At 39.7% G+C, this 23,014-nt stretch overlaps 1 protein-coding gene across 1 annotated transcript in view; it reads right to left on the minus strand.

Moving 5' to 3' along the window:
* The window catches only part of LOC113007797 (general transcription factor IIF subunit 2-like), a 61,992-nt gene extending 39,370 nt beyond the window's left edge, over nucleotides 1-22,622 (minus strand). The window contains exons 1-4 of the mRNA XM_026144740.2: nucleotides 22,458-22,622; nucleotides 21,036-21,109; nucleotides 20,779-20,797; nucleotides 19,849-19,993 (exon numbers count right to left, since the gene is read on the minus strand). Coding sequence (XP_026000525.2) covers nucleotides 19,849-19,993; nucleotides 20,779-20,797; nucleotides 21,036-21,109; nucleotides 22,458-22,523 — 304 coding nt within the window. The 5' untranslated portion in view covers nucleotides 22,524-22,622. The remainder of the gene's footprint in view (nucleotides 1-19,848; nucleotides 19,994-20,778; nucleotides 20,798-21,035; nucleotides 21,110-22,457) is intronic.
* Between the last annotated feature and the right edge of the window lie 392 nt (nucleotides 22,623-23,014).

Here is a 23,014-nt window from a genome sequence, read left to right on the forward strand (position 1 = left end):
GAGCGATGTTATTAATGCTGCGCTGTTTCCGTTCCATAATTTGTGATCTGTGCAGTGTTCAGGACTCCGAAACGACACGCAGACCTGGAATGACGCGGGTGAAACAAAACCATCTGGTTCACTTGTGCTGAATTTATTCAGGTGGGACCACAACGCAGCACTCACTGCCCATCTGTGGCATTTTTAGGAATTATATAAAGTCATGAGAAATTCATGAGAAATGCAGCAGGGGTGACTTGTTTTTGTACTGATGAGTATCCATTTAGTTTTACGGCTGGAAGTTATGTATTATTACTGGTGTGGCCAACAATTGCTCGCAAACTTGTTGTGCCTTTAATGAAATTAGCCTAAAATTAATATGAATTAGCATGAATTAATTATGCATTGTTTATTACAAGCCCATTTCAGTTTGGGTGAATTAAATTTTTAGATGTCTGCAAACCTTTTTGAATGTGTTTTGATGCACTTATCTGGCAACAAGGGTGGATTAATTATGTATTCTTAACAGCTCATCCAAGAAATTGGTGCTTCATTTTTGGTGAGTGAAAGTCCAAGATTCTATTTATCTGTTACTTCCACGCTATCGTCCAATTATGGACACTTCTGCCTCCAATAAAACAAAAACAAAGTAGCAATGGCTAAAATGCTAATGTTGATGCATCAAAAAGACAACAACACAAACCAAAAAGTGACATCACAGTGGCTACATCCATGTCTGATAGGCTGCAGCACATTTGCTTTGATGCTTTGAGCTGTTCAACAAACTACATGATTGCACCATTTCCAAATAACTCAGTTTTTGTTTTGATTATGTTCTGCAATAAAAATGGCCACATATCAGAAAACACACACTCACCAGTCTTTTTATTAGGTATACCTGTTCAAGTGTTGCAGGAACTGCTGATCTACTGGAATCTTTCCACACAAGCTTCTCTAAGGTTTGCACAAAAAGGCCCAAAACAGAGAAAACATCCAGTGATCATCTGTGGATGAAGATACCTGGTTGATATCGGACAAGGGCCGGACAGCTTAAAGCTATTAAGAAAGCAACAATAACTCAAATAAATGCACTGGTACTGATGTAGTGCTTTTCTGCTCTAACTGAGCACGCTGAGCAACTGAGCACTTTTTACTATAAGCATCATTCATCCAATCACATACACACGATCATAAAAATGCTTTTTCCTATACAGTTTCATCACAGGTTTCAGTATGTTGCCTTCCACATGCAGGCGGAGGGAGCTGGGAAGCTGATCCCCCAGCTTGTAACCACTTGTTATAACCAAAGTATGCAGAAGAGCATCTCTGAATGCACAACACGTAGAATCTTGATGCTACAGCAGCAGAAGACCACAACAGGTCCCACTCCTGTTAGTTAAAAACAGGAAACTGATGCCATTTGCACAAGCTCATCAACACTGGAAAACAGAAGATTTGAAAAACACTGCCTGGTTTGACGGGTCAATAGATGCTCCAACAGTTGGATGGTAATTTCAGAATTTGGCGTAAAACCAGAGCATAGATCCCTGCTTCCTTGTATCAGTGGGTCAGGCTGGTGTTGCACTGGTGTTGGGGATATTGTTTTGGCACATACAACAGAGGCTACCTGAGTATTTTTGCTGACCATGTGCTTCAATGTCGTTTTCTGCTTTCTTAAACGTGGTAATAGGTTCACTGTACAAACACCAGCTCCGAATACAGTAGAGCTGTTTCCAGCACCTTGCTAAATCTTAAATCTGAAATGCAACAAAAAAGGTGTACCTAATAAAGTGGGCCTGAGCGTGTATGGCAACACGGTTTTATCTGTGATAGACCAATATTAGCCGATAATATTGGCAAAGCAATCAATCATGTATTATTACTAGTTTTACTGTAACAGCGGTGTAGAGGTGTGGGTAAGCGAGCAGATTCCATTCATGTACCTGCAGCGTGTGTTATGCAATCTTGATTTGTTTGTGTGTCTTCAATAACTTTGTCTTTGTGCCTTTAGGAGGTACAGCAACAAACAACTGCCCAAGGCTCTACAAGAGATCCTGCCATAAAATATGCAGCAGTCAAGCGGTTTAAGACATCCCTGCCACGCCTGGCTCATCCTCAGCGGCAGAAATCTGAGAACAATGAGCGCAGCACCGGATTTATTTGGAAAATTAAAAGCAACAAATCTCTAATGAAATCCACACGGGCGGGTGGGTGAGGAGCTTTTTAAGGCAGAATCCGACAAGTTTCTGCGCCGCTGAGTAAAACCCTCCCACATAAAACAAAATTACTTTTCTTTCTCAGACATCTCACACAGAAAGCATTACTAACGTATGGTTTGCGTGACCCGTGCATAGATAATATTTGATGTGGACAACCCCGCGACTGGATATAATTACATTTTTTAAAAAAGCACCAATGTCAGCCAGAGTTTCCAACCAGCTCACGCACACAGCCCTGACAATAATGTGATACTTTTTTATTCATGTGTCAGCGTGCATGATCTCTACAAAAGGCAACCGTTGACTCTAATACACCTCTAAAAAGCCACTGCTGCAGGTCAGCTTGGCCTCTGGATGTTAAATACAGAAATGGGCTGTTAGAGTAAATTGGATTCCTCATTTTAAATGCAGCCATGGAGAGGCTGAAATAAAGCACAGTGCAGGCTCAGATACAAAAAGACAGATTGCAAAAAAAATTGGAGCTGGAGAACAGGGAAAAGAAGAGGGAATTATCAGAAATCATTTTGCCATGGAGGCTCTCTCCGTTTCGCTGCTTTGAACACTTTGTCTAAAAGAGCCAGAGAAACTGAAATGCATTTAAAACAACATGCCAAATATAAGCTGGTTGAGAAAAAGAAATCCATTAATATGATGGGCTTTGTAGACAGCAGCATGGGTCATCAAAGTAACAAAACCTCAGCATTTTCTGCATCTAACTTCACAGAAAACATTTCCCTCCAGCATGCATTACTAAAAAAAAAAAAAAAAAAATCTTTCCAGCCTTTCAGCACCCCACTGACAGAGGCGAACGTTGTATCTACTGGCGACAGAACATCACATTTTAGCCCCTCTATCATTATTCAGGGTGTCACGTGTCGGCTGTGTGGGAGCGCAGCAGGGGATGGTTGAATAAACCTTTATTTCAAGAAGCAAAACAGAAACGAGAACACACATGGCATTTCTCTAGCCAAACAATTGCTGGCTCACTCTGTCATATTTTCACCTTGGGCAAAACAAAACATGCTTCTCTGAGAAGAATGGGAGCCAGTGATTCACCTTACTGTGACTACAGGGAAAAACAAATGTGAGATCTGCATTTCTGAGGAACCTGCAGGGTGCAAAAAAAAAAAAAAAAGTTTAATTTTAATCCACATATTTTGATTTTCATTCTCTGCAGTAGCTTTTTTATGCACAGAGAGGCACAAACCACCCACCTGTCCTAATGCTCTGGGTAATAGAAACATATTGCTAATATTTCAGTGATGTAAAGCTACAATGGCATACTGCGTCCATGTATCCCCTATATGTAACTGAATCAGATAATTTACAATTAAGTGCTCATATTTATTAGTGTTTTATACAATTTAACCAAACACCAACCTCGGGGGTGAAAAATTCAGTGAACAAGGAAGAGTTTAAAAAACTTGAGGCTGGCTCCAAAAGTGAGTCATGTTAAAAACAGAAGACTGTATATAAAAGATGGATGTTGATTCTGGGTCTAAACAGGAAGCCAATGTTTTTTGCAAGAGTCTATGTGGAAATACAAACCTCATGTCATATGTCCCAAATAAACCCTTTTCAGATTAGAGAACTGGTTAAATTGTGAGTTTAAGCGTTACTGAATATGACTTTATGTTCACAACCTAAACCAAGGAGGTTATGTTTTTGTAGCTTTTTGTGTGCGTGTTATTCAGTTTGTAAACATGATAGCACGAAAAACTTTGTAGGGGTGTAGAGTGGGGTCATGTTAACAATCAACTAAAATCTTCAAGGTCAACTTAATGATTTACTTGGTTGGAAATTGACAACCTGTAAGGCTTGCAAGTTGTGCGAGTTGGTCATGTGGGTAAGGTCAGATGAGCTACTTTTTGGTAGTTTGGTAGTGTTCAGTTCTAAAAACAAAATTGCTATGTCAAACTCAACTCAGCTTTTGGGTTAGCCTTTTGGGGCCTTAATTTTTTCAAATAAATCTGCTGGTTTAATGCCACTTTGTGGGTTAATGTGAGCCCAGGACACTTTCACAAAGATTCTTAATCTCAAGAGTTTGACTTTCTATTTAAAATAACATTTTTACCTTATTAAGGGTTTGAATTATACATTATTAGAGGTTGCTTTGAGTGCCAGGTAGGCGCACAGGACCGGTAGCTTTGCTTCAGTTGAACAGTCATAAAACTAGACCTCTTGATTGGATTTGTGGAGTCATGTTCAAAGAATTTTTAATGCAAATATCTTATGAATTACATCAGAAGACCTCTATGAAAAGACTATCGAGGGAACAGTTCACCCTGATAGGGTTACCGGGGCCCCGCCCTGGAGCCAGGTCCGGGGAGGGTGCCCGAGGGCGAGCGTCTGGTGGCCGGGCCTAAGTCCATGGGGCCCAGCCGGGCACAGCCTGAAAAAGGGACATGGGCCCATCTTCCTGCAGGCCCACCACCCGCAGGAGGCATCGTAGGGTTCGAGTGCAATGTGAGTCGGGCGGCGGCCAGGAACGGAGGCCCTGGCAGGCCGATCCCCGGCTACCAAGACTGGCAATTGGGACATCCAGTTGAGGTGGTTCGGGCATCTGACAAGGATGCCCCCTGGGCGCCTCCTGGGGGAGGTTTTCCAGGCATGTCCCACCGGTAGGAGGCCCCAGGGCAGACCCAGGACACACTAGAAAGATTATATCTCTCAGCTGGCCTGGGAACGCCTTGGTGTTCCCCCGGATAAGCTAGAGGAGGTGGCTAGGGAGAGGGAGGTCTGGGCTTCTCTGCTTGGGCTGCTGCCCCGCGACGCGGCCCCGCATAAGCGGAAGAAAATGGATGGATGGATGGATCTTATGAATTATATTGATTGTTACTATTCTGTGGCCCAGACTGTCTGAGACATGAGTCTGTAGGTTTTTACCTCACACCTATAGTTCTACTGACTCATCTAGTCTGTTTTTCTCTAAGTTTTAAATGGTTTAAAATGCAATTTTTTTATTATTATAATCAACAAAAACATCCAGTTAAGAATTTTAAAAAAAAGGGGACAAGATAAAGGACCGTCCCTCCAAGTATCGTCACATTAAACTAATTTTAAAATCAAATCAGCAGTCAGAAACATCCTCTGCTTGCTCTCATTTACAGATAATGTTATAATGATAATGGCTGCATGTTGCCACACACACACACACACACACACACACACACACACACACACACACACACACACACACACACACACACGGGCTGTGGGTCTGTGTTGTGTCATTTATGTGCAGAAAAGGAGACATGAAAACTGCAATGAGGCAGATTTAATTTATTACCATTATAATCATATTAATTTAATCCATCAACGGAAAATAAGATGAAAAATTGCTTTGAATTGCGAGTTACTGACCACTAACGATCCACAAAGTCATCCCCCATTTCCACAACTCTAACATACACAGTGGGTGCATCCTACTAAACAAGCCTGCAACTGTGAGCAGACAACTTAGCACTCCACCTTCTTCTAAAAACAATATGAGAATTCCTGTTTTTAGAAGGAAAACAGGACTTTTCAAACCAGTGGGTGATATCATGGTGATGACATCCATCTTTTAAATACAGTCTATGGTTTTGGCTATATGACACCATTCCTCTTGGTTACATGTAATTTATATAAACATGTTTTTCACATAAATAATCCAAATGCATTTGTTCTTTAGGCATAATTGCACACGCCATCACCAAGTGCACTTAGCTGAAACTGTCCAAACCATTTATATCACAGAGGCTAAAAAAAAAAACCCCCAACAACAACACAGCAAACCCCACCACCACCTCTCTATATAATTCAACAAAGTTGAAAAGAGCACCACAAACCACACTCTTTAATTTAAAAAATTAATTCAGTTAACGCAAATCTACAACACTTTCAACAGAAATATAACACTTTCATCACAGAGGGATTTACTGCAGGACTGATGCATTAGTTTGAACCATTTGTACCTAATAAACTAGGCACTGAGTGCATTTAAATGAGGCGGTGCTTTCACGATTCTGCTTAACTTGCAAGCAATTGAGCAGGCACTAAATATGTTTTTCATTCCTACGCAGTGGGGTGGCATGAGCTTTTAAAATGTATGTGTTGATTGGTAACAATGGATTCTTACGCTCCCGATGTGCAGCTACCAGCCCAAACGTGACCCGAATAAATGAGAGGAGGGAGACAAAGGAGGAAATAAAAGCACAAAGCTGAAAGTGAGGGTCTCCAGACACATAAACACAGCAAAACAAATGTCAGCTTGCGAACAAATTACTTCCAACAATACCTGTGACATTATATTTTCAGAGATATGCTCTGCGCTGCGAGAGAGCAGTGCAAAAGGAGAGAGCTGACAGCTTCAACCAGCCCTGACTGCAAGGATGCCCAAGAGGTTTGAGCCCAGTGAAAGCAGGCGGAGGGAGCTGGGAAGCCTCCCCACTGGCTTACCGCAGCCTTGACTCGCCTAACAAAACACAGAAAGACTGCTCCTTGACGTCAGCCAAGGAAACGGCCCAGCCTTTCCACTATTCGTGCACAACTTCTAGCATGGCTGAAAGCTGGAGATGAATACAAACAATTCATACTGGAAAGCCTGCTGAACGCTTCTGAATGAAGCCAGATATAACCAAGCATCGGCTGTTAGTGTCATCTAACTACAAAGCCATGCTTTTTTTCAAGAGGTATCCAGTCAAGAGATATTCCTCTCTAAAGCCTCAGCAATTCATAAACCACACTGGTGGAATGAACCTATAAAGCTAAGCCACCCGCACTCCTTCAATAAAACACCTACGACAGTCTGCCCGGGATCCAACCAGCAGCCTGCGCGCTTCCAGAACTTTTGAGCGTGATGCTACTGTGCAACAGGGATTTCAAATAACAACACAGGACAATTTCTGCTTTATATTTAGCCTGCTCACAGCCCTCTGAATCGCTGCCCACATTTCCACTTTTGTCTCTCTCGGAGATCTGATATTGTTGTTGTAAACGCATGCTTCCTGTTCGGAACAACAGCCAAGCCAATCAGTATTTATCAGTCAGACTACAGATGGTGACTTTATCAAGCTGTCGCACTCCAACACACAGGGTCACATCTTAAATATGGAGCTGCAGAGTGGGAGGAGGCCCTGGTTTTATAGATGCTCTCATAAGGAATCACAGTAGTAGGCATTTAGAAAACCTAAAGCAACGATCGCCATTACAGACACAGTTTCAAATGCCTTCCTCCGTCCGTTCCTCCAAGAATGACTTGGTTGGTGTGAGCAATGACAAATATTGCCCAGAATCCATCTGCACTCGCACTTAAAATGATTTATGCTCATTTCTAGCTCCATATTTCATCTCTTTAAATGTTCTCTTGATAATTAAAGATACTTCTTATTTTGTGTAGCCCCTCAGTTCACATGTGGCCTAAAATTTAAAACACGTGTTTATAGCTATGCTCCCTTTAAGCCAGCTTTCTTCTGATTGGCTGCCCCTCTCAGACAGAAGGTATGAATAGCAGGTGGTGGAAACCCCTGCGCTCACAGCCAGGCTCCTGTGCCTGAGATGACCATTTTAGGCATGTCCCCCTTTTCTTCATGAAACAGATTCAACAAGGTGCTGGAAACATTCCTCAGAGATTTTGGTCCATGTTGACATGACATGTTGTCGGCTCTATGTCCATGACGTGAATCTCCCTTTATACCACATCCTAAATGTGCTCTATTGGATTGAGATCTGGTGACAGTGGAGACAATCTGACTACCAGTTTGAAATGATTTGAGCTCTGTGACATGCCTGGTTATTCTGCTGGAAGCAGGTGCAATAAAATGATGGACATGAGTCTTTGAGTTTAAACAATGCTCAGTTGGTACCAGAGTACCAAAGTATGCTAAGAAGCTATCCCTCACACAGCACACTACTCATCAGACCAGGAAACATTTTTCCTGTCTTCTGTTGTCCAATTCTGGTGAGTGCATGCAAACAGTAGTCTCAGTTTCTTGTTCCTTGCCCACAGGAGTGGCACCTTGTGCTGTCTTCTGCTTCTGTAATCCATGTAGCCTTCAAATCAGCTCAGAGTAGCCTGGCAACTTCTCCTCTAACCTCTGGCATTAACAATTCATTTTCAACAAGAGAACTGCAGCTCACTGGATATTTTCTCTTTTTCAGACCATTTTGTATAAACTCTAGAGATGGTTGTTTGTAAAATCTCAACAGATCAGGAGTTTCTGCCTGCGTGGCACCAACCACCACCCTGTGCCATGTTCAAAGTCACTGAAATCACCTTTGCCAGCTGCTTTTCTTCCTGGGTTATCTTTCTCAACAGAAAGTTCTCAGCATTGTGATGACGCACTACAACAAATTACACAGTGACATAACATCTCATCAACAACGAAACACAGACACATTCAAGATAAGCTCCTTAAAATATAACAAACCAGATACACCGCAACTGCTTCCTTTGCTTCAAGCTCTTCCCAGTGTTTAGCAAACTTTGTGACATACTTGATATCATTTCAGCATAAATAAATCTATTACTAAAGCACACAGACTTTAGAAATACGTTCATTTGTGGTCTGAAGCCTTCACAGCTTGATACAGTACTGTTCTTTGAACTAAAGGAAACACACCATCTTTACGGTATAACAAAGTTTGTTAACCTTCAGGGAAATCACTGTCCAGGCAGGAAACACTGTGAATCCATTTCACCTGGTTTGATTGTTTTGCAGGCGGTGGCCACAGACTATAGCTTTCTCCTTTTTCCTCCAGACTGATTTTTCTGTCGTTTTGCTTTTCATTACTGCTGGTAGCCTGAGATGATATCTGCAGCCTATTGAGGCTGCACAGCTACTCCAGCTCCTTCAAAAACACAAACACTCCCATATGTGCCGACATAAGGTTTTCTCTGTACCCCAGTTTCAAAGAGTGTGGTACCATGAGACAACAGGAGACAGGCTGTAATATGAGGAGAGAGCTGAACAGGACCATAGAAGGGCATCAACCCAGCAGCACGTTTGGCATCTGCTCCTTTGTGTGAGAAGGAGCAGGAGGAACACTGTCAGAACCCGAAGACACGACCTCCAGGGGGCTACACATGTGCATGTTTGTGACCAAACTGTCAGAAACAGACTCCATGGAGATAGCACGAGGGCCCTACGTCCTCAAGTTGGGACCTGTGCCCACAGCCCAGCGCCTGTGCAGCTTGACTGACAGTCACCAGAACTGGCAGGGCTGCCACCGGCACTCATGTCTGTCACGTGTATTAAATGTCCTCCTGCAGCCTGTCTGGTAGAATGATTATATCTGTATGAACTGAAATATTACTTTTTATAAAACGTAAGTGGAATCTTTGTAAGGATAATATTAAACACTAAAAGACATTGACACATTGTTACAATGTCTCTACAAACAAAGCTATGTGTTTTCGTAGCACCGTAATTGACTTTTGTGTTTAGGGGGACTATTATTTGTTTGGACATTGCCTAAAAACAGACTTCTGGGCTCTGCAGGGGCTGTGGTGGAGTGCTGCATCAGTTGATCTGGCTCCTAAAAAAAAAAAAATCACTTTAACCGAAAAAAAAAAAAAAAAAAAAAAAAAAAGGAACCGAAACCAACTAAGAGTTTGGGATGAGCTGGCGTGAGTGAAACACAGCTAATAAGTCCTCAGCATATGTGAGAACTCCTTCATGGCTGTTGTAAAGCTTTCCAGGTGATGACCTGGTTGGTTTATGGCAATATTTATTCGTCGTTCTGATGGTCACTGTAGTGGCTATGTTAATTTATTAAAGTTCTCTCTTTCTCTTATATGTAATATAACCACACTGCTGACCGACAAGCGCCTGTTTTTACGCGTTGTCATTAGCAACAGCGACGGTAACACCTTCGCGTGTCCGCTTGTTTATGTTCCACATAAACCTTTCACAATAAAGCTCAAGATCCTGTTGAGACTTTTCAAAATAAACTGAATCACGTGAAAGAGCAGATTATTTACGGATGAGAAGTAAAAAAGAGCCGCCAGGTGCTAAAAAATAAACCTTAGACTCAAACGTTAGAACAGGCTTTTCCCCGCAGCACACCGTGTAATAAATACAAAGAAAACGGCGGCCGTTACAACTTATGTCTAAAAATGTATAGTTTCATGCATCGGTTAAAACACTCGACTCCGGGTAAAGGACGCGCAGCTGGAAACACTTCACACAAGTCGAGCTGCCCGAGATTCACAGAAAATGTTACATTTTTGTGATTTATATCGTTATCGGGACGATAGAATTCTTATATCGGGATATGAGATTTTGGTCATATCGCACAGCCCTACTGACTTCCACATATTTTTAATGGTGCCTTCAAGTGTCAGGAGACAGCAGGAAACCACAAGAAGAGCAGCATCTGCAAAGCTCTGCATCGACTTCCTCACTCGTCAGCAGTGCAGGGTTTGGACTCAAAGATCAATAGTTACCTTCAGAGCTACACATCTTCTTGACTTTGGGCTACCTGCACTTTTCTGTATCTAATCAAGTGATCAGATATTTTCTAACTTTTTAAAACAAGAGGAGTCAACTCTAGTTTCATAAACAAATGCAGGTAAAGGACTGTTGTATGCAGGTGTGAGCTTATTAGAAGTTAACTTTATCAGTTTTAGGAGCATTAAAGCATAGATTAGCATTAAAATGTTTTTACAAGAAAATTTATTCAAACACACTAACGGGGTTCAGAATTGCACGATTACACCGCACAAGAGCGGTAGAGTCAATCCTACAAAATAAAATATCTATTCAGAAAAGACATTTTATTATTAATAGTCTCAACAGACTGTAAAGCGAACCAGAACATACAAGAAGGAAAAGGGACTACACACCCGAGTGTTTCAACAAGTGTGCAAAGTTATAAAAGAACTCAAAGTGAATCCTGTAGCTGTGTAAACACTGATAATAAGAGGACAGACTGTTCTGTGGTTTTCAATAGTTTCAAAGAACTCAAGGACTGCAAAGTCGGAGTGAAAGCTTCACACAGACTCTACTGTAGCAGAGCAGCACATTACATCTGGCTTTTCTTTTCTCTTCTGCACGCTACTGTGGCAGCTAAGCCTGTTGCTTAGCAACCTCTTAATCAATACCTGGTTCTTTTTGCCGGAACAAAGCAGAACAACGAGAGGGGAAATAATGGAGGAACATTTAGCTAGCAGCCTTACAGGACAAAAGGCATGTCAGGCACCATTTGTGCTCGTATCAATCATGAATGGTCACAATTAAAAACCTTTTACAATTGTTGGATCAGTGCATACTTGTATAGCAGAGGTGGAGGAATGCATTATACAGAGTCTGAAATGTTTGGATTATATGGATTAGACACTGCGTGGTTGGCTAAATTACATATTTCCTTACAAGCAGAGATGGATCAAGCAGGCCCAGCCAACTCTGGGACGTTAAATGGAAGAAACGCTTTTGCGTCACAATGTAATTTGCATATCACTGCCACACAGTTTTATATAGCGTTATTCCAATTCTTCAACTGAATAACACCTTTTTTTTAGGTTTTTAGATAGATGTTTGTCAGTGATAAATAGTCACTTCAGTCACAACTGGAAATCAAGTTTAGAGTTAGTGTGTCATGAACTGAGCCGGACCACATACAGCAGGTGTGAGGGTTCCCAGTTTGAAGACTGGAGTTTGATTTTTGGCCATCGTCATGCGTTAATAATGATAATATATCACAGAGATGATCCCTAAAGGGAGCAGTCAGACATCGAAACTATTGAAAACTAAACAAATGATCAAATCAACCAAATCAACCAACCAAATAAAATAAACTCGATTGCAAATAGTAAGTACACTTGAATCACAAGATTTTAAGGGAATAAATTGTTATTAAATTAAGACTAGTAATAATGCCGCTTCTGATATTTTCTCACTCTAAAAGGTATCATTTTAGTATTTAGTTTCTTAAAATCTTGCAATTTCAACATCCTGTACTTCTGCTTTGTCATACATATCTACACTGTCCAGTCCTCATGCATGTATAGTAACCAGTTAGTCCATAATTTATCCCAATCTCCACTCTGCACAAATGCACATACAAATATACATATAAATATGCTATACTTGTTATTTTCTGTTTGTCTATTCTACTGAGTACAATGAGGGTAAGGAAAAAGTTCATGTCCCTTGATGTGTAAATATACAAAGCTGAGTCTGATCAAAGACTTTTCTATATAAGGATCTATAGCTGATGACATTCTGTGGATAATAATACCAGCACGTGTAGGTCTGACAGTAATCCAGCTGTGCAGTAAGACTGATTATGACCAAAGAAAAAAAAAACATGATATGTATTTATTAAACAAAATTACTCTCAGTGGATTCATTAAAGAGATGAAACATAGCTTTGTAATTGAGCATATTTCCTTAAACCTTAATTACAACTCAAATTAAAAATAAATAATAAAATGTGAACTGAAGTCACCATGCGACAGTCTGGTAGAAAGAGAATTTGAAAGCAAAGCAAATGAAAAGGATGCGCTCAAAGACAAAACAGGAAAACTTTTTCAAAACAAAGCACAACAGTCAGTTTCTCTCGATTTATTAATGTTTGGAAGCCAAAACTGTAACTGAAAATAAAATTCAGTTACAATTCACTTTAGTAGTGATGACTAGAACTGCAGCCATGATATAATTAATGACATCGTCTCTGCCTTTAAGTTAGTTCAGACCAACTGTACTTAAAAAAGGTCAATTTATAAACATGCGACATCTACAATGACTGCAAACATTGATTAAATTGAGTTTAACTAGGATTCAAACCCACTGCGATCTCTAAAAGGAGTCAAGAGAAGGTAATATAGTGGAAATTTAAATGCCAATGGCTGATTATATAATTTCCCAAATGTATCACACAGAAAATCCATTATTTCAAAATATAGCCTGAACCTGCTTTGGCCGAGGTGTCAAGAATCTGTTAACATTTGAGTAGGTGAGGCAAAAAGTGTGAGAGCGAGAGTGCAAGTGCAGATCAAACCCGTGCAGGCGTGCGTGCGTGCGCAGGTACGGTTACGGCTGGAAAGCTGCTGTGTAATTGTACGTGTGCGCTTCGGAGTGCGAGACTGTGGGGAAGCGAGTGGGAGACCGGTGTCATACAGTACACCTTTCCTGTGGGCGAGTGGGGGTGGAGCTGAGCGCCGGTCAGGTAAATAGAGACTACACACCACCGCATCTCAGAGGACATTATCCTACGTCTTGTTTCCAGTGCACTCTGGCAGTCAGGCCAGCCATCTGGAGCACCAACACCTTCTAGAAAAAAATGAAGAGGTTTAAACGCCTCCTGTGCCGTTTCCACATTCACAAACATAAGATTATAATCCTGGTGATCCTCTGACACCTGTGCCCACCCACTGCTGCTTCTGCTGCTGCAGACTAACGCAATAATGTTTCTCTCTTTAAAAAATAAAAAAAATTATTAAAAAAAATTACAACTCTAAACTTCTGCTGAAAATTTTCACTTCAGCACGTATTAAAGTGTTTCTGTTTCTGGTTTTAATAAAGGACTGAACAAACAGAAAAAAGCCTTGAAAAAGAGAAACTGAAATATCCATTATCACATGTAGGAGGTATTAACATGCACATGCAAGTGTGGGTGCATCTAAAGTGCGTGAAGGCGGTGATAGAATAAACCTCGATAAGGACAACGCTTTATTTTAATTTTCATTACAGTTTGGTAATAGTTTTCTGAGACAGAGATGGCTGATAACGTCGATATTAATTATTATTCTGTGATTTGGGGATAGTGCAAATATTCATAAACACAATTAGGTCCAAAAGGTTTTGAACCATGACAATTTTTCGCAATTTTGCCTCTGTGCACAACCACAGTGGATTTTAAATATTACAGATGTGACTGAGTAGAGACTTTCAGCTTTATTTAAAGGATTTCAACAAAAGTATGGCATTAACTGTTTAAGAAAGAGTTTTTCTTTTTATACAGAGTCATTATTTTCAGATGCTCTAAAGTCATTGGACAACTGGCAGTTTTATGGCCAAGTGAGGCTTGGTACCTCATTTCTTTTTTAAGCTTAAAAAAACATCTGGGGTTGATTCTAAATATTAAACTTGCATTTTGTAGCTGTTTGCTGGCAACTCTCAATACGAGGTTCAAAGAGATGCTAATGCAAGTGAAGGAAGCTATCTCCAAGCTGAAAAACCAAAAATAAACCAATAACCTAATAAACTAGAGACAGAGGAATGACTTTAGGAGTGTCCAAATAAACAACCAGGTGCATTCTTAAAAGGACTGAGTGCAATTGCCAGCTCCGCAGCACAGAAACACCTAAAAGATCCCAGAATGTGAATAATTTAGTCAAATGCTGCAAAACTGTTCGAACAGATAAAAAAAACAAAAACATATACTACATGTTTGTTACTCGATCTCAACCTAATACAGCATGTCTTTCAGTTACTAAAGAGAAAAGGCACGGTACAGCATTTCAAAGGAGGTTCTAGATTTCAGGCAAAAATGACTGCAAGTATTAAAAAACAAACAAACCTTTTGTAAAAATTGCTTTCAAGCTGCTAGAAATGGAGGACTATCTGTCAAAATGCTGCCAAACAGTTAATGCATCACTTTATTTAAACTCCTTGAATTAAAGCTAAAAGTCTGCACTTCAGTCGCATTTTTATTGTTCGATTTAAAATCCACAGCGACGGTGCACAGAGGCAAAACTACAAAAGCTGCATCACCGTCAGTCTAGTGGCCTAAACTATTATCTCTTTACCAAAATTGAATTTTCTTTCCTACACGGGCACACAGGGTCCCATTAAAACATTTAAAAGGGTTGCATAATACTCTCAAATGCTGGAGGACATATTTGTTTTTTGGAAACATGAGTTGTGGAGGATTTGGGAATTGATTCGTTTCTGTGAACTGGAAAATAAATATTGAAAGTGAAATTTTCCTATATTGAAAGAAAGACTGGTTCAGATTTAGAACAAAAGGGATTTACTTTAATTAACTTTTTTTAATACTTTGGCTAAAAAAATGAAGTCAACGTGCAGTAAAAAAAAACAAATAAAGTTTTGGCTTGAACCTGTTTAAAGTTTTAAAGTGTCCATCATTAGTGGCAATGCTACTTTGATATCTAGATCCTCACATTTCTACATGCTATAGCTGTAGACTCACACCAGGGGGCAGTGTTAAAGTCTTTTGGAACAACTTGTCTGAGGGCTACTAACATTTGCATCTGTGCTGTAATTGGTCCTCTAGCTTAATGAGTGTTAAAAACAATTTTAAAAAATCCACTTTCCAGAGTTCTCATGTAAACTTTCTTGATCTTTAATGGTTTTTCTTCACTTCTTTCTCTTCGTGGTGAACTATAAACTGAAATAAACTTATCACCTTTCTGTCCCCGCGCAGCACCAACGGCTGCTGTTGCCAACAGACTGCACACAAGCATGTCTGTGTTGGTTGTTATTCAGGCCTTTACCCTACACAGACAGACATAAATATAGTATCACAAATAACTTGACTCGTGGACTGGATTTCCCAATGGTGCTTGTGGTGTTGAAGCCTATTAATTAAAGTATAAATTAGTATCAACCAATATAAACACATGAGCTCATGTCTGGCTTACGTGGGAGCCATTCTTATAACTGAACCGCTCGTGTAGTAAATTTACTCTATGAACACTGCCTTCCTTTTCAGCAAACTATACACGACCAACATGTCTGCAAATTTGACACGGTGAATGTGTTGGTACTAATGGTTTGGCTACACCGCCATCTTCATGTCAGCTCCAGCTCTTAAAATCTATTGTTACTGACACCCATGTATACAAGCTGCAGGGCTGAGTCACTATTTGCAAGTCAGTCACACAAAGCAGGAGCACTGCTTTGGTTTCTCTGTGACACAGTCCAACATCAGCTCATTCTGGAGTCATTCCACCTCAGATTATTGTGGTCTTTCTGCTCGACCATCCAAATCAGGGATGTCAAATATCGTGGGCCACATACAGCCCATTCTGATCTTAGGCAGGCCGGACGAGTAAATCTCATCATTGCCCAGATTGTCCTGTAATTATAAAACAAAAGTTTAAAGGCTACTATATAGTTTTTGTTAATTCACATGGTATTCACCCTTTTTTCTCTCTCTCTTTTGACACTGTGGACCACTTGTAAAAACTGAATTTTTTAATGACATAAATAGTTGAAAAAGCTACTTATTACATTATTCTGTTGAATGACCATGTGGTAAGTCTTTATCCATGGAAAGAGTTATAAAACTTCTGAAAATAAGTCCAAATATTGTGCCATTCTATACATGGCTGCTTCCCCTGAGCCTGGTTCTGCTGGAGGTTTCTTCCTGTTGAAAGGGAGTTTTTCTTTCCCACTGTAGCTAGAGAGGGCCATCTAATTGTTAGGGTTTTCTCTGTATTACTGTAGGATTGTTACCCTACAATAATACAGGCTCCTAATCGCAGTATGTGAACACGGCAAGTAGACCTTGCAAGGCTACTCACATGAAATGAGTTACTAATTCTTTTTTCATTACGCTTAATGGTTTTTATTTATTTATTTGTACATATGACAACTGTTATATATGTGCGTTTTAATGCCTCTTAGTACATTTTAATCTTAACCTGAATTATTAGACTCCTCCAGGGGAATATGCTTGTCTATAAAGTGGATCTCAAGGTTAAATTCAATATATTTTCTTCAATTTTGTGATTAAGAAAGTACGCTGTGTGTTTTATAAATAAAGCTGTAAACCATTCAGAAATTGTCCTTTTTTTATTAGTGTGCACTCAAATATGCAACTCTGTATTTTATCTAGTCAATACTCAGATATTTTTTAGGTATCTGTCCCCTGGTTCATTTTTATGGTGAGAAAAGCCAGTAAAAGTTTCAGGCTTTCACCCATAATATTTTTTTGTTATATTTATGTTCAGGTATCACTTCAGGTTTCAAAGTCCAAAAGAAAAGGGTCAGGAGCTGCAGTAACCCTACATTAAAGTAACCAAGCATTAAAACTTTGTTTTTCCAATTAGTGTTCTGAAAATATCTTCAAAGATTAAGTTAAAATTTACTTGCAGTGAGGTGTTTCTGTTCTGTTTCTTTGCTGTAGAATGTAATATTAAAAAAAAAAAAAAAAAAAAAAAAAAAAGCTTTATCTGTCGTGTTGCTGGGGAAAAAAAACCCCACAAAAAAAAAAAAAAATGTTCTTTTTCTCTCCAAACTGCCCACGAAATGTATTCACTGCTCCATTCGGATTCACACCTTCCACTCTGGACAGACTTCTGGTCTCCAGTCAAAACTAATCTGGTAACGCCCGGGGAGCGCTCGAAATACACCACCACCCAAATGCGTGCCCCCTTATCGGGGTTTAAAAAACAAAACAAAACAAAACAAAAAAGCACCACCACCACCACAAACAGTTATTTCGTTGTTACTGAGCACCGGCACCCTGGGAGCTGCAGAATTGCTCTTGACATTTTGCTGATTTGAGCACCCCACCCCCTGCCATTTATTTACCTTTTCACTAAATGGAAGTTTTCACTGAACTGAGAAAAAATTTTTTTATTCCACGTCAGGGAGCTTTTCTTTCCATTTTCTAATAATTTAACTTTCAGTTATTCCCCTTTGTATTGCCTAGAAATGTTAATTAAAATCCAGTTCATTGTTCTTTACTTTTGATTCACTCGACTTGTTCAAGTGTTAAAATAAAGTTATCCCTTTAAAATTAACACTCTAATCTATTGTAATTCATGGTTCACACACTCCCAGACACCAAACCATACAGTTGCAGCTATTTTTAAGCCCTTGGTCTGATGCAAATCCCGACAAATCCCTTTGGCTCAGACGGGGTATGACACATCGTGCCTGGCAGCGAACGTCCTCCACAAATCAGAAGCCGCTCTCCGAGTATCCTCATGAATTTTACAGTGCAATCAGTGCAGAATATATCAAAAACAGCTTTCCATCAGTGCAAGTAAACCTAAGAGACTCGAAGGCTACTTAAATGTCACATCCTGAGTAGATTCCCAGCTTTTCTTCCCCCTTATATTAGTCGTCAACATGGCAGCTCAAAGACTTTTCTCTTTCTATTCTCCGATCGATCAATACTTTACAATTAGAGGAACCAGAAAATGGCTTTTATGGTTGCTTTGACTGGAACTCATTCCACAGCATTAGCATAATATATTGCAAGTGTGCAAGGAAGCTACTCTAATGCTGATGCCTGCCTTGGATCTAAACCACATTTTTCCTGTTTTTCTGATTATACAACAACTTCTCTTTTCTTAATCAGACAACGCTACCTCAGAAAACGACTCTGCGCCCCATTGACCTTGAAAATTGAGCTTTCTAAACATTTTAACAGAGTAAAAAAAAAAAATTGTATTTTAAACTTCTCCTAACCATAACATAGTTGTTTTTGTAACTAAACCTAATTTAAGCTGTTGTCACACATGAACTCCAGATAACAGATAAAATCAAGTCTGCACAGAGGTGGTCTCACTTTAGCTGAGGTTTAGATGAAGCTGCTGTCTGGGTACAGCTCACAGGAGGCAGTGCGCACGATGCCTACTTGCTTGCTGTGAATTCTCCATACGCATTACATTCTCGCCTAACTCTGCAAAGCCAGGCTCTGGTGAAGACCCAAAGTGGTCCTGACGTGCAAATTGTTCCCCTGACCTGATTTGAAGTGAAAGACTAATCGATCTCTCAAGCAACTGATTCCCTTCAGGATCCCTGGAGCCAAGTCTTTCTGTTTTACTGGGCAAAGTAAATGACTAGAGGTCTTTGAGCCTCAACAATCTCAATCTATTCTCCAACTTTAAATGCATAAGAAGCACAGCTCGCTGGCTTGTGGCCGGGTGTGGTATATGAAAAGCACAGTGGGACGCTTTTTGTAAGAAGAACTGGAGGGCAGGATGAACTAGCCCCAGGAAAAGTGTGGATACAGACAGTGGGACGGTGACCATGGAAGCTGGAACCAGCTAATGAGTGCGTAATAACTCACCAGCCAAGTCAATTCTGCTTGTGAGTAGCAGCCAATAAAAAGAAAGCTACCTGAAAAACAAGGGTCTCCTTAAAACAAGAGCTAAAACAGGACTGCACCAAGGCCTTGTATAACATTGTTAAATCTGAAAACTGTGAATTATGCAAAGCACTTTAATAGAATCCAAGAATAAAAATACAGAGCTGGAAATGGCCTTAGTGGGTCTCATTTAAAAGAAGTCTAACGGCCCCAGAGTCAATCTCCTGGTCAAAATTAAGACACGTTTGTTCCACCTCTGCTGCACCTCTCTCTTAATAACCTCTTAAAAGTGGAAAGACACTTGTAGGCTGATTCAGGAATCCTTATGTGCACTGTTACGAACACTGCAAACAAAAAAGCATCACGATTGTTTAGTTGTTGCTCTGAATATGCAGGAAGGATTCGGTCGTATTGAAAGCAAAACCAAAAAAAGTTTCTTTAATTATTAAATAAAACAGAACTTTTATATTTTCTCCCTCTTATATCAAAGCCGATCTTTCTCGACTTTATTATGCACCACCCTGCAGGAATCACATGCACTGTCTATCTATTTCAGTTTGAACCCTCGAGCCAGCTACCAAACATGATCCAGATGGCTTCATGATCCGGCACGAAAGCAGCACGGAGACGAGGGCTGGAACAGCTGGTTTAGACTGACCTGTGTTACTGTGGCTGAAGACTGCCATGGTCTGTCCACCCACTGGGTGCAGTGTGAAGGGATGATCCTTTGGGACCTCCAGTGATGCATCGTTCTCCCCCACAGCATCCAAGCCTATCAGCTCGTCACTGAGGCTGAAACATACCTGAGAAACAAAGCTGGAGGTCAAACACGATGCACTGAAATCATATCGATCCATCAGAGGGAGGTGGGTCAGAGCAGCAGCAGACAGTGATGGGATGTAATATAGAAGAAAGAAAGAGTAAAATTACACAAAGCTAGCTGTGATATAATCTTGATTTTAAATATAGAATATATAGGTGGGACTGCGGATATTTGGACAGTGACACGATTTTAATCATTCCAGCTCTGTAGGCCATCACAGCAGATAAAAAACAATCGAGTTTCAGCTCAAATGACGGGCAGACTCTCAACAACAATATTGCATTAACTTTTAAAGTAATTTTAAACACAATATTTTACACGTTGGTAATAAAACCTTTATTTTTAATACTTTGTTGACAAACCTTTTGCAGGCGATAAATACCTGAAGCCTGAAACACTTGACACCAACAAGAAAACTGTTTTCAACTTTGTGATATTTTTTAATTTTTCTTATACAAGGTGTAATTCCTAAAACCCTCAAATTAAACCAGAGTCTGCACTTTAAGTCATTAATTCACAAGATAAGTGCAAATATTTGGTACACAAGTTAAATATTAAAAATGATACCCATGTCCAAAAATATGAAACTAACTTGATTTAGTATGAAGGTGTGTATATCATTAGAAACAAGCCATTCCTGCTGATCTAAAAAACAGGAAGAAAACAGGCGGAAAGGCCTTTAAAGGTCATCTCATTGTAGTTAAAAACCAGCGTGTTTTATTCAAACATTTAACCAACAAACCAAATCATCCAAAGCTGACTCACCTCTGTTTTGCCTTGCTTCCTGTCGGAATTGTGAGAAAACAGAATAATTTAACATTTCATTAATCTCAATAAGTCAATAATTACAATTTTCCCACAGCTACAGCCAAGATTCAGTTTATGATGATGATGATATAAACATTCAAAAACTGCCATTTTTGTTAAAAAATACTTTTTAAAACAGCTGCTGAACAATCAGCTAATCACTGCAGCACTAACACTAAAAACTAATATGGACACATCCACACTGAGGTACCTACTTTCCAATGGCAATCTTTCCAACTTCTCCCTTTTCTGCAGCTTTGTCCCACTGCTGAGATAAATACTTGGGAACCTGGAGAGAAATGCACCAGTTTAAAGGCATCATAAGAAGAGTGCGTTCATGTTTGGGGGAGTTGCTCTTCTGGCTGTTGCGTTTACCTGAATTTTAGTTGACCAATTTATATGCTGATATTTTTCCTACTGACTGAGATCTATAGGTGGTAGGTATAGGGAAATAAAATGAATTAAAATAATCTGCTGTCACTTTGTTTTTGTCCTGGTTAAATGCAATAACACACCCGATGTGCATCTTTAGGGTGAACTATGCATTGGCGGTCATAGCATGGTTGAAGGACGTTTCTCCCATTGCTGCTGTTTTAAATACAGATATCGATAGATGATCAAATGGCTAGTTTAGTCCCCTTATCAAAGGGCTCTAATCATAAGTATCACATGCACTGGGAGCTAGCACCATTAGCTGCTGCCTTGAAGTTGGAAAACAACACAGTTTCTGATGTAATCCCAGAGGTATGAGTCCAAGATACCTAACGAAAAGCTGAAACCACTTCTTGAGTATAACATCATTATCTTTACATTTTCTATACTTATTTTTATGAATGTTTTCATCTTAAACTTTCTGGACTGAGGGAGAAAATGTCTTTGATGTGTTATTTGGGATTAAGATTCATTTACAGAAAACAGATGTTTTATTTTATTACTGGAAATTTGCAGTCATTTAAAATTTTATTTTATATTCAGATGATCTGTGAGAGAAGTGCTCACCCGTTAAGGAATTAAACAATGAATAACCAAGGGAATAAGTCACAAAGCCATCCTCTAATTTATTTTGAATATCAAGCATATGCATTCCTTTTCTCTTTATTTTCTTCTCAAGTCACAATTATTTGTACTTCTTGTATTGCAAGAAATATTTATTAGACTTAGTTATTGATAAAGGACAGCTTAAAATCTTGCTCCGATTCTTCCAAGTGGGCTAATCTTTTCCCTCCCCATTACTACGATACCACGTGAATGCACAAAGTCAATGCTTCAGTTGTTTTTTCTCTTGGTCACAAACACACAAACATATTCCGCTTAAACACCTAGCGTAAAACAATAAGTACGAGCACTTCTTAAAAAACAAAACACAACAGCAAAAAACGTTTTTCCAAGTTCATGTGAAGTTACCCGCACCCGGAAGCTCGTTTTTCCGATTATTCTCACGCCACATGAATGCGCAATAAAAGTTCTGTAGCTTCAATCCTTCGATCAAGTCGACACCTTTAAGTAAGGTGAATTATTTTTTAAAAAAAATCACTTTTCAAAGAAGTGCCTGTGTGTTACCAATAAACTGATAACACCTGTGAACGTCTGTGAAGATGAAATGACGTCGTGATTTGATCATTTTCAGGTAAACAAACCTTCACAAGCCACACGCCTTTACTTTGTTTGACTCCAGTCAGGTCAACCTCCATTTTCTCTGACATCGTTTTAAACAGTAATGCGAGAATTGGCTAAATAAACGAGTACAAACAGGGACGCCTGGTGACCGTTCAATTTACTCAGGAGTATCCAATTAGGCAGGGAGGCTTCAAAATAAGACTTCCTGTTCTATCTTTCAAAATAAAACGGATTTTTATGATTAAAAAAAAATACTTGCACAGAAATGTTAAGTCTTGGCTTTATTATGTAAAATAGCCTGAGGCTGATTATACCTCGCTTCTTATCCTTTCATGGAGAAAAGAAAACCACTTTATTTTCCTCCATTATCTGCAGGTTCACACATAGATTAAAAAAAAGTTTCTCTTAATACTCTTAATTTTTATTATGTAACGTCCTCATGCGTGACCATTTCTGTGGACAGATTTTCAGCTCTCAATATTTTGATTAATGTGGGACTGTTTGCTCTTTAAAGACTTCATTTATCACGGATCTGCTGGGGGAGAAGTAATGACATGACGGGGACAAATGCCACAGG

The sequence above is a fragment of the Astatotilapia calliptera genome, chromosome 16 (assembly GCF_964374335.1).
Source record: "Astatotilapia calliptera chromosome 16, fAstCal68.1, whole genome shotgun sequence".
NCBI lineage: Eukaryota > Metazoa > Chordata > Actinopteri > Cichliformes > Cichlidae > Astatotilapia > Astatotilapia calliptera.